The sequence below is a fragment of the Odontesthes bonariensis genome, chromosome 16, assembly GCF_027942865.1.
Source record: "Odontesthes bonariensis isolate fOdoBon6 chromosome 16, fOdoBon6.hap1, whole genome shotgun sequence".
Classification (NCBI taxonomy): domain Eukaryota; kingdom Metazoa; phylum Chordata; class Actinopteri; order Atheriniformes; family Atherinopsidae; genus Odontesthes; species Odontesthes bonariensis.
In genome coordinates, this window is record NC_134521.1 from 23265186 (window position 1) to 23277538 (window position 12353).

General features: G+C 42.0%; 1 protein-coding gene across 2 annotated transcripts in view; it reads right to left on the reverse strand.

The window, feature by feature from the left end:
• The window catches only part of jade2 (jade family PHD finger 2), a 212373-nt gene that overhangs the window by 168848 nt on the left and 31172 nt on the right, over window positions 1-12353 (reverse strand). For both annotated transcript variants that reach the window (XM_075486640.1, XM_075486639.1), the window contains exon 3: window positions 6012-6097. In XM_075486640.1, the coding sequence (XP_075342755.1) occupies window positions 6012-6097 (86 nt within the window). The remainder of the gene's footprint in view (window positions 1-6011; window positions 6098-12353) is intronic.

The following is a 12353-nucleotide window of genomic DNA, read 5'->3' on the forward strand; positions in this document are numbered from 1 at the left end:
GGAAAAAAGGGGAAAAGAAATGAACGAACAGCATTTGCCAGGCACTGAACACCTACTCACGCCCTTTCCCAGTTGTAAATATGCACCATTTTAAACTCGTCCTGATTGCAAGTCACAGCTATTTGCAAAATGCCCAGCCGAACCGTAAAAAGTCATAAATCAGAGCTGATAAATTACTGCTGATCATTAGACTTCTAATCCAGGATCAAGACTGATTTTTCACAGCTTGTTTGACTCGTTTGGCAACATAAAATCAAGCTTCTGCAGAGATGTACTGATTCAGTAAAAATCACAAAAATCATGTGATTAGTTCCTGCCTTATTGGGTAAGTTATATAACATTTTAGCTTATTTTTTATTTAAATCTAAGCGCCGAGTAGCCTGGCTGACGCGTCCACATCTCGATGAGATGGTGGTCTGGGAACTAGGTGTGCATTTTCTCGTATTTGAGGCGTGGTTTACGAATGCCTAGAGCCGTTTATTGGGCGCTATGAATGTCTATCAAATGGCGTCTGGTTCTTCCCATGCTGCTTTGCGCGCGATTCATAACCAATTGTATCACTCATACCAGATGACGTATGTAGAGCGACAGAAATTCGATGAGGAAGAAGAAGAAAAAAAAAAGTAAAATAAAAGTTAACTTGCGTTCTAAGCTACTTGAAACACTTTCTAAGGCTGCATCGAACGGTAATGTTGTGTCCGCTGCTATGTTGGATTAACACTCTACAAGCTGCGGTGTCGCGCATACACGTCATCATCGTCTTGCTGCTCCCTCCCCCCCCCCCCGAGTAAGCGCCGAGTTGAGTTGATGGTAAATTTCTAATGGACAATGCAATGATAATTTGAGGCATCAAAAAAAAAAAAAAGAGGCAATTACTAACATGATAGTCACCAAATACGGTCTTTACCCAATTCAAAAGCAGCATTTGGCAGAGCCACACTTGGCTTCAGCCAAATGCAGTAACACCATGTTATGACCAACAACGTTATCATAATTTAAGAATAAAGCGGTATTAGTTGAAGTTCATTCAAATATAAATGATCTCATGAATCTACAATCACAAATAGCCAAGTTAACAGGGAGCTTCCAATAACAGACAGGGAGCAAAAGATGCAGCTCTTAAACAAAGCAAAATGTAAGCAGAAAAGGTCAAATCTTTTGGCGTGAGTAAAATGCAAAGAATTAATGATAAGAAAAATAATGTAATTGGGCAGTGAGATAAATATTTAATGTAATAAAGAGGGAAAGTTACCCTGGTTGCTGGGCAACAGCAAATGCAAGGAAGTTTTGTTTTAGTATCAAAGATCTGGAAAATGATGCATTTCCAGCTGCACTAATGGTAAGAGTAAAGTCTGGGCAAGAGATGGGTCTTCAGTGTGCTATCTTGTTTCTGAACAGTCTGACAGCTTGTGAATCTATCTGTGGTTTGTAGCACTGCAAAAAAACTGAAGTGGAAAACATTAACTGCAACGGATTATATGACAGCCATAGCAAGAGAAAGACGGCAATTGCTTCATCACTGCAGCTAAATGCAGGTATGTTTTCTAGGCATTCCGTTTATCCGAGAATTGGTTTAGCCATTCATTTCAGAGCAGGGGGGTCCCAATCAAGGCACTTTTTAATTAATCATATCAGATCTCCAAGTTCACTTCAACTCCCAATCACTACTCTTTAAAGTTGGCTTCAAAAGCTGCACCCAATGCAATGTATTGAGCACATGGCTAATTAGCATATCCATACAGACACCATAGCTATTTCTCAACCACTGTAGATGGATTAAAATATTACTGATAATGTAAACACAGAGCTTATATTTGCTGCATAAATTAAACTTCCACAACCAATATCACTGAATAAGAGATGGGATGGGAATGGCAGACGGTCTCAGGAGGGATAATAAGAGACAGATGACACAGTAACATATTCCAGTGAAGCACATAGCCATGACACGCTGCGTTCGATGTCATTACAGAACTTCCATTTGGTATTGATTATGACTGTCTCAAAGGTTTTCTTTAAGATGTTTATGTGTTAGATGTCCCAGTTTTCTTCTGCAAGGTTATATAAAAGTGTAATAAAGATAGAAGAAAAGAAAAAAACACAGCCAGAATTTTGTTTACACTGTCATTTTGTTAATATTGTTTTGTTTGATGTTAAGACAGATGGTCAAACAAAAAAAAGTATCGTAAAATAAAAAAACAGAAGAAGAAGAAGAAGAAGAAGAAGAGCAGGAAACTTTTGTGAACAGGAGATGCAGCCTGAAGCGACTAAAGGGAGAGTCCTCACTCTGAACCGCTGCAGCAACATTATACTTTAGGGCATTTTGTAAATGGTAAGTTTCTTCTCCGATGCATGTAAAAATGAGAGGCACTCTTTATTTGCCAGTGTGTTTTTCTTGCCTTAAACTTTGGCCCAAAACCATTAATCACAAAACCAAATGCGTTAAATGTGTACATGTACTGCATGTTATAATGACTTCCTGTTTGTCTACCAAATGTTCAAAATCTTCAATCTCTGGCCTCATCTAAAATGAGATAAAAACAACTGCAAAGAGAAAAAAAAGAAAGAGTTTGACTGTGTCCTCCTTCCGCCAAGTGAAACCATTTAAACCACTTCAAAGAAAAGTCAGAGCTGCAGTGAAAGACTTGCAAAGGCGCAAATAAATACGGCTCATTTTTAGCAAAGAGCTACGTTGTCATTACATGTTCGTTGCGTTTACCAGTCGCCACACCTCCTTTAACCAAGGGTGAGCATCATCTCATAAACTAAAGCCACTGTCCAGTTTTCTTCTCAGTAGGGATGCAGTGGTGAAGATGTTGCACTTACTAAAAATATCACCCTTTTCTTTTTCTTTTTTATTTTTTTTAAACCTTACTTGGCTTTTTTTGCAGCACTTCTAAACAGCATTTCGTTTTGGTGATGTCTGGCATTCCTCTGCTAAAAAATAAAATACAAAATTTACATCAGAGATACCAATGCTTTTATGTGCAGGAGGTTGAACATATGGCGACTGATGGCGATATATGCCTAGAATTTCAGAACATAATAGACTTTCTTGCAATATTGCGATGCGTGGTGCACACTTTACTTTTGATTTACACATTTTTATACTTTCTCCTGTCGGTTACCTTTCCAAATGAAGTGCCTTTTGTCATTTTTGAGAATTGCTGCAGCAACGTTGCTGCACAAAAGAAAATGAAGTGACACTCAGGACTGTGAAGCTCAAGAGTAGTTAACTGCATACCATCTAAACAAATGAGGAACGTGACCTCAAAGGTCTGCTTCCTCTTCAGTATTACAAGTAAAACAGGGATATCATTTCATCAGGGCCATGACCTTAACATGTAAAACACACAACATTGTTCCTGTGGCCTCAGGGCACTTCACACACCGACAGCAGTTCCAGCTATCTCTGGCTTAAGAGCTTTCTTCCTGCATTCCCCACCACTGCATTCATTTTCTGAGCATTATCAAATGACATTGCTGTATACCTGCGTGGAAATTTCCCAACTTGTAAGGTATAAATTAGTGGGATTCTGTGGAACTATGCATAATATCTACAATCCAGTTGCTAAAGTTCAAGCCCGAGTCAAAGAATTTCTCAGGACCAAATGCCTTCAGCGTGCTTCAGATGAGCGAGTCATTCAAGGAACACAACAATGAATACTTTGGGGCAGGGTGTCCTTAAAGGCATCCATGGTGGCAATTACTTGTGGAGGAGAAACTGTTGACAATGAAAACAAAGAGTGAGAGAGGAGTTTAAGTCATGCCAACTGTAACAGCTGGTCGATCTCTGCGTACAGTGCACATGATTGTTGGATGTCTGTTTACGGAAAGTCAGACAATAGTAGGATGCAAACAGCCTATTCCAGAGCTGGAAATATGGGTCAGACGATGTTTCATCCAAAGGCCACTCCATTCAAATAAACTTAGGCATTAAGCATGAATACTCTGAGAGCTACAGTTCTCCTTGAGCAGAGTTGTTGCAACTACATGTCAAAGACAACCACTTTTGTTTAAATAAGGCAATTAAGCTAAATAAGAATATGTACTGTGTTCCAGTTTCTTGATTTGAAACAGCAATTAAGAGAGTCCCCGAAAACTCCAAGAAGATCAATATTACAGCGTAAGAGAGAACAATAGGACATGTCTATAGCATCTCTTCAGCAGAACCGAGACAAGTGCCGGCACATTTTTAATTTTCAAAGATCCAAGCATTTCCAACATCAACTCAGATGCACCTGCAACTCGGACTTGGATATTTTACAGTTGAACCTTGGTCATGTCACCTGCCCTTTCTGTTTGTTTGACCTTTCCCATCACTCACTGCTTCAGAGAAAAAAAAACACAGCAAATCATCATCCCTTTTGAAAGAGCAGTATGCCCCAGAGCAAGGAGGCAGCATTATGAAAGGGAACGTGGCCCCTGGCTCCTCAGCGGAGGCCCGGGTCAGAGCAGAGAGCTACAGTAGTAATTACTGAGGGACTGATTGCTGACAGGACCTTCCAACAGCCTGTGGTTAACTGGATGGAGCAGAGGGGGAGGATACTTCAAATGCACAACCCTGACAGATGCTCGCTGATGACTTCCACTTCATGCGTGTGCAGTTTGTTTCTTTTTTTCTGCCTCCCCAAATCTATTTTAAAAAGTTGCACAAAAAAAACATAAAATAAATAATATTAACATTTGTGCTCTTTCACTTCAGCCAGTTTTATCCAAACTTTTTGGAGGCATGATGGAGAGAATCGCAGCCGAGGTGCGAGAAGATGAAAATAGTTTATATAAAAACAGTTTTCATTTAGCTGAGATCTCGGTCAACGAATATCTTGAGAAGTTGAAGAAGCACCAGAGGCTGCTGCCTCCTGTCCTTTATTTCAAAACGCAAATTTCCAAATGGCAGAGAGGTATTCCCAGAGTCAAAATCCAACAGCAAATATGGAGTTCTCCTTAAACAGAGTTGAACCCAATCCTCTGACAGAGTAGGAGGGATGTGTGATTGTGGCAGGCAATGCCTGGCCACAACTGGTAGAGTGCACCATTTTCCAACTGGATTATGCCAGATTCTTCCTGAGGGTGGTCATTTGAAAGCACTCAGGATCATTCATCATGGCCATATGGATGGTTCCTACCCAGTGTTTTAGCCAACCAATTTGTGCCATCCATGTGCTTGGTTGATTTAGCTGTGGGGACGGAGATGGCTGTATTCACATTAAACAGAAGTGCGCGTCTCACTGATGCATAGCTCCTGGGTGAGTGCTCGCATCTCACAACAGTTGGCAATTTTTTTGGTGGCAAAGAGGCTAAATTTTAAAGGAAGAATAATCTTGTTTTTGTATTTGTTCGTGCATCCAGGTTTCATCTGTTGGTTTTGAACTTTTTCAGAGACACATATCATAAAGAAGGACCAGAAAAAGGTGCAATCCTTCAAGTATTCAGCAACATAATCTGATCATGTTTGACAACTCAGACAGTTTGTAAGGGTCCCAGAGAGACTTTTCAGTTAGGCTGCTCAAATCATTTAGCAACAGTTCGTTATCAGCCGGTGTTTGATTTAAAATCATTTGAGCAGTCGGTTAAATGTCGGAGGATGCTAGAAGCCGCTTGTCCTCAAAACATTTTCATTTCAAAGACAAAGGAGGAATAACAGGCATTATAAAGACACAAATCCAACTGGAAAAAAAAAGGAATCGACAGCAAAAAGTTATACCTTTATTACCTCAATATGATATGTTGTTAACTTTCATTCTAATTCTTGTGTCATACAATGCAACTTAATAATAAGGTCTAAGCTATCCGCTTAGAGATCGTGGAATGTGCTGCACATGTGAAACAACTGCATTTGTAAACAACTGTAAACGATAAATCAAAGGCTTTAAAATGGACCCTGTAAGCATCGGCTAAAGCCGCAATCAGCCCTAAAAAATCCCAACACCTTCACTGGGTGTCATTGCACACAGTTTTGTGGAATGTACATGCGAGAGTCCCACAACCAAGCTGCCACAGTGACTTACCTCTGATGGTTTCTTGTGCTGGTGGCGGACCCATGTGCTGCTGGTACCTGTATTCTTGGATGATTTGGACCATGACGTCACTTGACCTGAAGCAGCAAGAAAAGACGGTCGTGATCAGCATCATTGAGACTAACAAGCTTCCCTGCCCCCCAAGTGCTCTTACGATTAGCTTTTCTGACCCTCCCTTCTCAGCATTTAAAGTCCTCACTCATGTGGAGCAGGAGACTTGATCTGTGTTTGATTCGTCAAGAATGCTTAAAGCTGCCGTCGGCAAGTTTTCAAAATTCCGAGTCTAAAGTCGGAAAATTCGAACTGATACAACTTTCAGGTCCCTCCCCCAACCTCTAACAAGCTCCGAATCCCCCCCAAACCCCTCCCCCTCTGTGGACGAGGTTGTGCACGTGAGTTCACACCAGTGTAAGCGCACACAAGCTGCGGGCAGACTCACGCTCAGCAGCGTGTGCACAAGCTATGATTGACAGGTAGGATTCCTCCACCCTAACGTGATTGGTTAAAAACAGCCGGGAGCGCTCGGTTTTTGCAAGCATGATTACAGGCTTCAGAGGGAGCTACAGAATTCGGGATTTTTCCTAAACAGCCTATTTAATATTCTACTTCCAGAATCCCATGACAGTTCAAGCTAATATGACTAAAAAAAAGTTGCCGACCGCAGCTTTAACGAGTGTCGATTTTAAAGCGGAGAATGAGAAACAGGTCTTTGGCTGTAGGACTGACTTCACAAATGTGGCATGTGCCCAAATTTTTCCAAAGTTTTTTTTCCCATTGGAGAAATTTGTTCTGCAGAAACAATACAGACATAATAAAAGCAGGTCTTGCAATCATGAGGCAGCAGGAAATGGGTTACTTATTAAGAGAGCAGAAAGTTACTCAACAAAATTTCTAAATGAACATAAGATGGGGGTTGAGATTCTATTATTTATACTGATGGAAGCAGACTGATGATGATCCATGAGGAGGTTTAATAAGTAATGACAATATAAATAACATCTTGTTAAGCTGTTAGTCCGGTGTGGTCCTTTACAAGCTCATTAATACAGAAACCTAATTGCAATTAATCAGACACTGAAGCCAGTATACCACCCACCGGTTTAATCAGCAACACTGTGTGTGTTTTTCTGTGTACATGTGCTTACACACGCCATATTCTTTTTCACTTTTCTAAAACATGAAAACAATGCAAAGCACATGTGAAAGAATATTCACATATTTCACACACCACCGCAGCGCCACCTCGTCGATGACTTTGTGACACGAGAGGGCAGACCTCTTATTCAAATAGAATAGACTAGAAATAGAATAGAAAAATACTTTATTCATCCCCCAATGGGGGGAATTCAAATTAGTCAAGTAGCTCAAAAAAAATTATAAATATTTACAATGATTGTACATTAACAACAACAATAATAATTAATAATAATAAATGACTAAATAAATACAATTGAGAAGAACATGTCAGTTCATGTTAAGCCTTATAGCTGTGGGAACAAAGGACCTCCTGAAGCTCTCAGTCTCAGAGAGATGAGCCTCTCACTGCAGCTGCTCCTCTGTCCTGCCAGGATGCTGTGGAGGGGATGTTTATTATTTTCCAAAACAGAATCTAATTTCCTCCTCATCCGTTGCTCCACCACAGCACCGAGAGGGTCCAGCCTTCTGCCTACAACAGAACCAGCCTGTTTCACCAGTTTGTCCAGGCGCCTACAGTTTTTGTCTGTAGTGCAACTCCCCCAGCAGACAACAGCATAGAACAGTGCACTCTCAATGATAGTGGGATAAAACATGCACATCATATCACTGCAGACATTGAAGGACCTGAACCGTCTCAGGAAAAAGAGACGGCTCTGGCCCCTCCTGTACACTGCTTCTAGTTGGCAGACCACTCCAATTTATTATCCAGCACCACCCCCTGGTATTTGCAGGTCTGAACAGTCTCTATCTCCCCTCCATCAATGCAGACTGACTGGTATGGAGTTTTAGATCTCCTGAAGTCCACCACCAGCTCTTTGGTCTTGGTAGTGTTCAGGAGCAAACAGTTATTTTTGGTCCAGCCATAGAAGGACTCCAAAAGGTCCCTGTACTCCTTCTCCTGTCCACCATGCACATATGCCACAACAGCCGTATCATCAGAATATTTCTGAATGTGGCAGGACTCTGAGTTGTACCTGAAGTCCGATGTGTACAGGGTGAAAAGAAAAGGAGCCAAAACAGTACCCTGCGGAGCGCCAGTACTGCATTCCAGTGTTCCAGAAACACATTTCCCCATCCTGACATACTGTTGTCTGGCAGTCAGATTGTCTGGGAGGGGGCCACACCCATACCTAGCAGCTTGTCTTTCAGTATGGGAGGCCGTATGGTGTTGTAGGCACTGGAGAAGTCAAAGAACATGATTCTCACATATGAACCAGGCACATCCAGATAAGCATGTGCCCGATGCAACATGGGGGGGGTCAAGAGCCTCAACAACCTGCAATCTCATGCGACGAACAAGGAGTCTCTCCAAGGTCTTCATGATATGAGATGTCAAAGCCACCGGTCTGTAGTCATTCAGCTCCACCGGTTGCCCTAATTTGAGCACTGGTATGAGACAAGAAGTTTTCCACAACACCAGGACTTTTTCCATCTGAAGGCTCATATTAAAAAGCCTCTGAAGAGGGACTGCTAGTTGACCTTGTACTCCACCTTAACTCGACGTAGTGTCTTTTTAAGCTCCTGTTGTACACTCCTCTGCCTTTCTCCATCCCCATTCTGGAACGCCCTCTTTTTCTGGTTCAGGAGGTCTTTGATGTCACTGGTGATCCATGGTTTATTATTTGGATAGCACCTTACAGTCCTCACTGGAATCACAGTGTCCCTACAGAAGTGAATGTAGTCTGTGATGGTGCTGACCCTCCTGTCCATGTCAATGTCAATGTCCATTTCGTCTTCCTCCAGCAGTACAGCCCAGTCTGTGACATCAAAGCAGTCTCTCAATGCATCACTCGCCTCTGGTGACCACTTCCTGAAAGATCTGGTAGTAACAGGAAGTCTTTGTACACATGGTCTGTATGTGGGTTGTAGATAGACCATGCTGTGATCAGATCTACCCAGTGGTGGAAGAGACACTACCCTGTGAGCCTCCTTCACATTAGCATAGAACATTTCTAATGTCTTGTCTCCACGTGTTGGACAGTCCACATACTGTACAAAGCCAGTCAGGCAGGAGGATAGAGAGACGTGGTTGAAATCCCCTGTGATTGCAATGAATGCCTCAGGATGTTGGGTCTGTATCCTAGCAACGGCGTCATGGATGACGTCACACGCCGTTGTAGGTGCCGCCCTCGGTGGAATGTAGACAACGATGACGACTGTGGGCTAATAGAACGCACGGAAACCAACTGACAGCAGTCTGGTGAGTTGTGGTTCAGCCAGGACTCAGACAGACAGATCAAGCTGCTCTCCTTATGCAGCCGTTGGTTCCGCACAAGCGCCTCTAGCTCATCACACTTGTTTGGTAGTGAGTTAGCGTTTCCCATAACCACCGAGGGCAGAAAAGGCTTGTACCTCCACCTCCTGTGGTGCCTCTTTGCCTTTAGTTTCGCTCTAGCTCTGCATCCATGGTACAGCTTTTTTAGCTCGTCGGAATTGGATGTTTAATTCCGCGTCCAATCCTTGACAGTGTCAACAGTTCTTCTCTTATGTACACTGCTCTAGTAGTAGTGCACATTGTCTAAAGATAAAACAAAATGTAAATAAAAAGCAGATCACAAAAAAAATTAAATTAAATTTAAAAAAAATCACTAAAAATGTTTAGATAAAAACTAAAAATGACATATAATCATATAAACGACGAACAAAATTGAGACATACACAGACTTGCTGCCGATAAGGCTGGCGCATTGCAACCGAGTGTAACGTGTGTAATGTACACACAAAATAAAACACACCAACATGTTTGTGTAGCATCGTGACACACTTGGTCGATGTCTTAATGTCATCGGTTTAGCTGATCACTTATCAAACCCGCATAAACACACACACACACATGTGCTTTCGATTTTGATGAGCTGGTTTTGAAATGAATCCTCCCTTTAGCTGCTCTGCTTGCTGCTGCTACCTCACAGACTGTAGTGGGACCTAATATATACTGTATCTGTGTGTTCAGCCTCCTCGTGTGACTGATAGATCCATGGATCTCTATGGATGAGCGGCTAGACCACTTGGCACAACAAATCACAGGCAGTTTTCAGCACATCGCAAATCCCTGACGTGACATTTCCAAGTCATCATCCGCCTTGCAGGATAACCGTAAAAAGGAGTTCATTTTAAATTTGTCAGTGAACCTTTCATAAACTTAAACATAGACTCGTGCTTTTTTCCACATAGCTTTGTACACATATGCAAATCAGCTGGCAGTCCATGAATTCCTTTAGGAATCATTGTGGAATTTGTCTAAAAAATTTCCCAGAGTCGGTGTGTTCAGGGTCCAACACCAAAATAAACCTTACACATATCGCAGATACAGCAGGCTTTGATACATTTGTCTGGGAAGGAAATCAGGCCTGGCCTGGTGTCATTTCAATGAGGAATAATTATTGTTTTCTCTTATCCAAATAAAATTACCAACTGCCTGCATGTGAGGCATTTAGGGAACTTCTGTAAATCTAATTCACAACCTGTCAGAGATGCTGGAGTGACATGAGAGCAGAGCTACAGATGAACTGCTTAGCTTTAGGTGATTAGCTTTGGCTCATCTTGATTTTTGAGTTAATTTACAGCAACATAGACCATACTTACAGTATACAGTGAATGGATCTCCCTCAAAGCTGTCCTCTTTTCAAAATGCTAATATTACAGTGTGTAGCCGTCACTGTAACAGATCTGCAGCACGTGAAGCACTAAGGGAATACTGGTAAATCATAAGCTCTTTTCACACATAAACATTAACGCTGTGTGTTGTTTACAGCCCATCAAGAAGAGCGGATGAGTCTCCCCGTTGGCTACTTTAGTGTTGATAAAAAAAATAAAAAAACACCTCACATATGGACATATCCACAATATTGTTGAGTGATTGGACAGCAACGTACAGGTCAGTAGAAAAGAGCACGAAGCAGCAACTCTCACCAGCACTCACAGTCGCTCGCAGTCAATGCTCCAGAGGATTTCCTGCTGGAATCACACTTGGGAACACTCGCTTCTTCTTCTTGTACTGCTGTTGCTATAAAACCAAAATCTGTAACACCCCGATATTGGCAGGGCATATGAGACAGCTGCAATCTCCACCAGCATCATCACACAACCGAACACTGAGATATAACATTGCTGACTTGTGTGAAGTGTGAGCTCATCCATGAGTGTCTCTTGGAGTGTTATTTAAGTGCTGTATAGCAATATGCAGTGCATTTTTCATTGTATTCATGCATCTGCATTCCCCAAGAGAGCGTGTCCAGAGAGAGTGTCCATGCAGGTTACATCTACTCGCCTAACAAACAGCAGCTGCACAACACCATCAGTGTGGCCAGAGAACCAAACGGGCCACAGCGAAGGTTACCATCATGGCTATGTGTTAATTAAAAGCCATGCTCGGTGCGCAGCGGCCAAAATTATCATGGGCATCCTTCAATTATAAAACCTGATAACCTCCAGTGAACAGATGCAGCTGGAGTCCACGCTGCAGCGGTCAGGAGGAGCTAAGAGCTGCAGGCTGATTGCGAAGCAGACAGCACGGCCTTGAACACAGGGAGGCTCAGTTAGGTCTGAAAAACAGCCTTTTAAACCTGCTGTAAAATACATTATACATGCAGACCTGTGACCACAGGACTGTTCAACCTGCCAGAGATCATGTCAACCTGTGGTGTAAAGAGCTGGATTTCATGTTTGAGCAGCTACTGCATATTATCCACAATTAACTGCCTCGTAGATGTAAGCTTCAAATTTAATGAGAAGTCCTACGTCTTTATTTTCGACGAAAAGCTTGAGGGAATTCCTCCTCTTGCAGCCTTCAATGTTAAAAGAGGAAGTCAGCGCCTCGGCATTGGCTATGTCAGATAAATGAGCATAAAAAGAGATTCCCTTCTTTAACTGGAATAGCACCTTATTGATTTTTCCATGAAAGTGTAATAGGAGAGTACATTTTTTTATACACATTTCGGAGAAAGATGATCCCGAGTGAAAAGTTCTTATTTTCAACTGCACACACGGCCGCAGGCAGAGGAACTTATTGTTTGGTTTCCCATGTTATAGACATAACCAGTTAGACTTTGTCAATTGAAAAAAAAAAAAAAAAAAACTATGTACATATGTAAATGACTAGAAGTCAATGTGGCAGGTTTTGGCAACACAGAACCA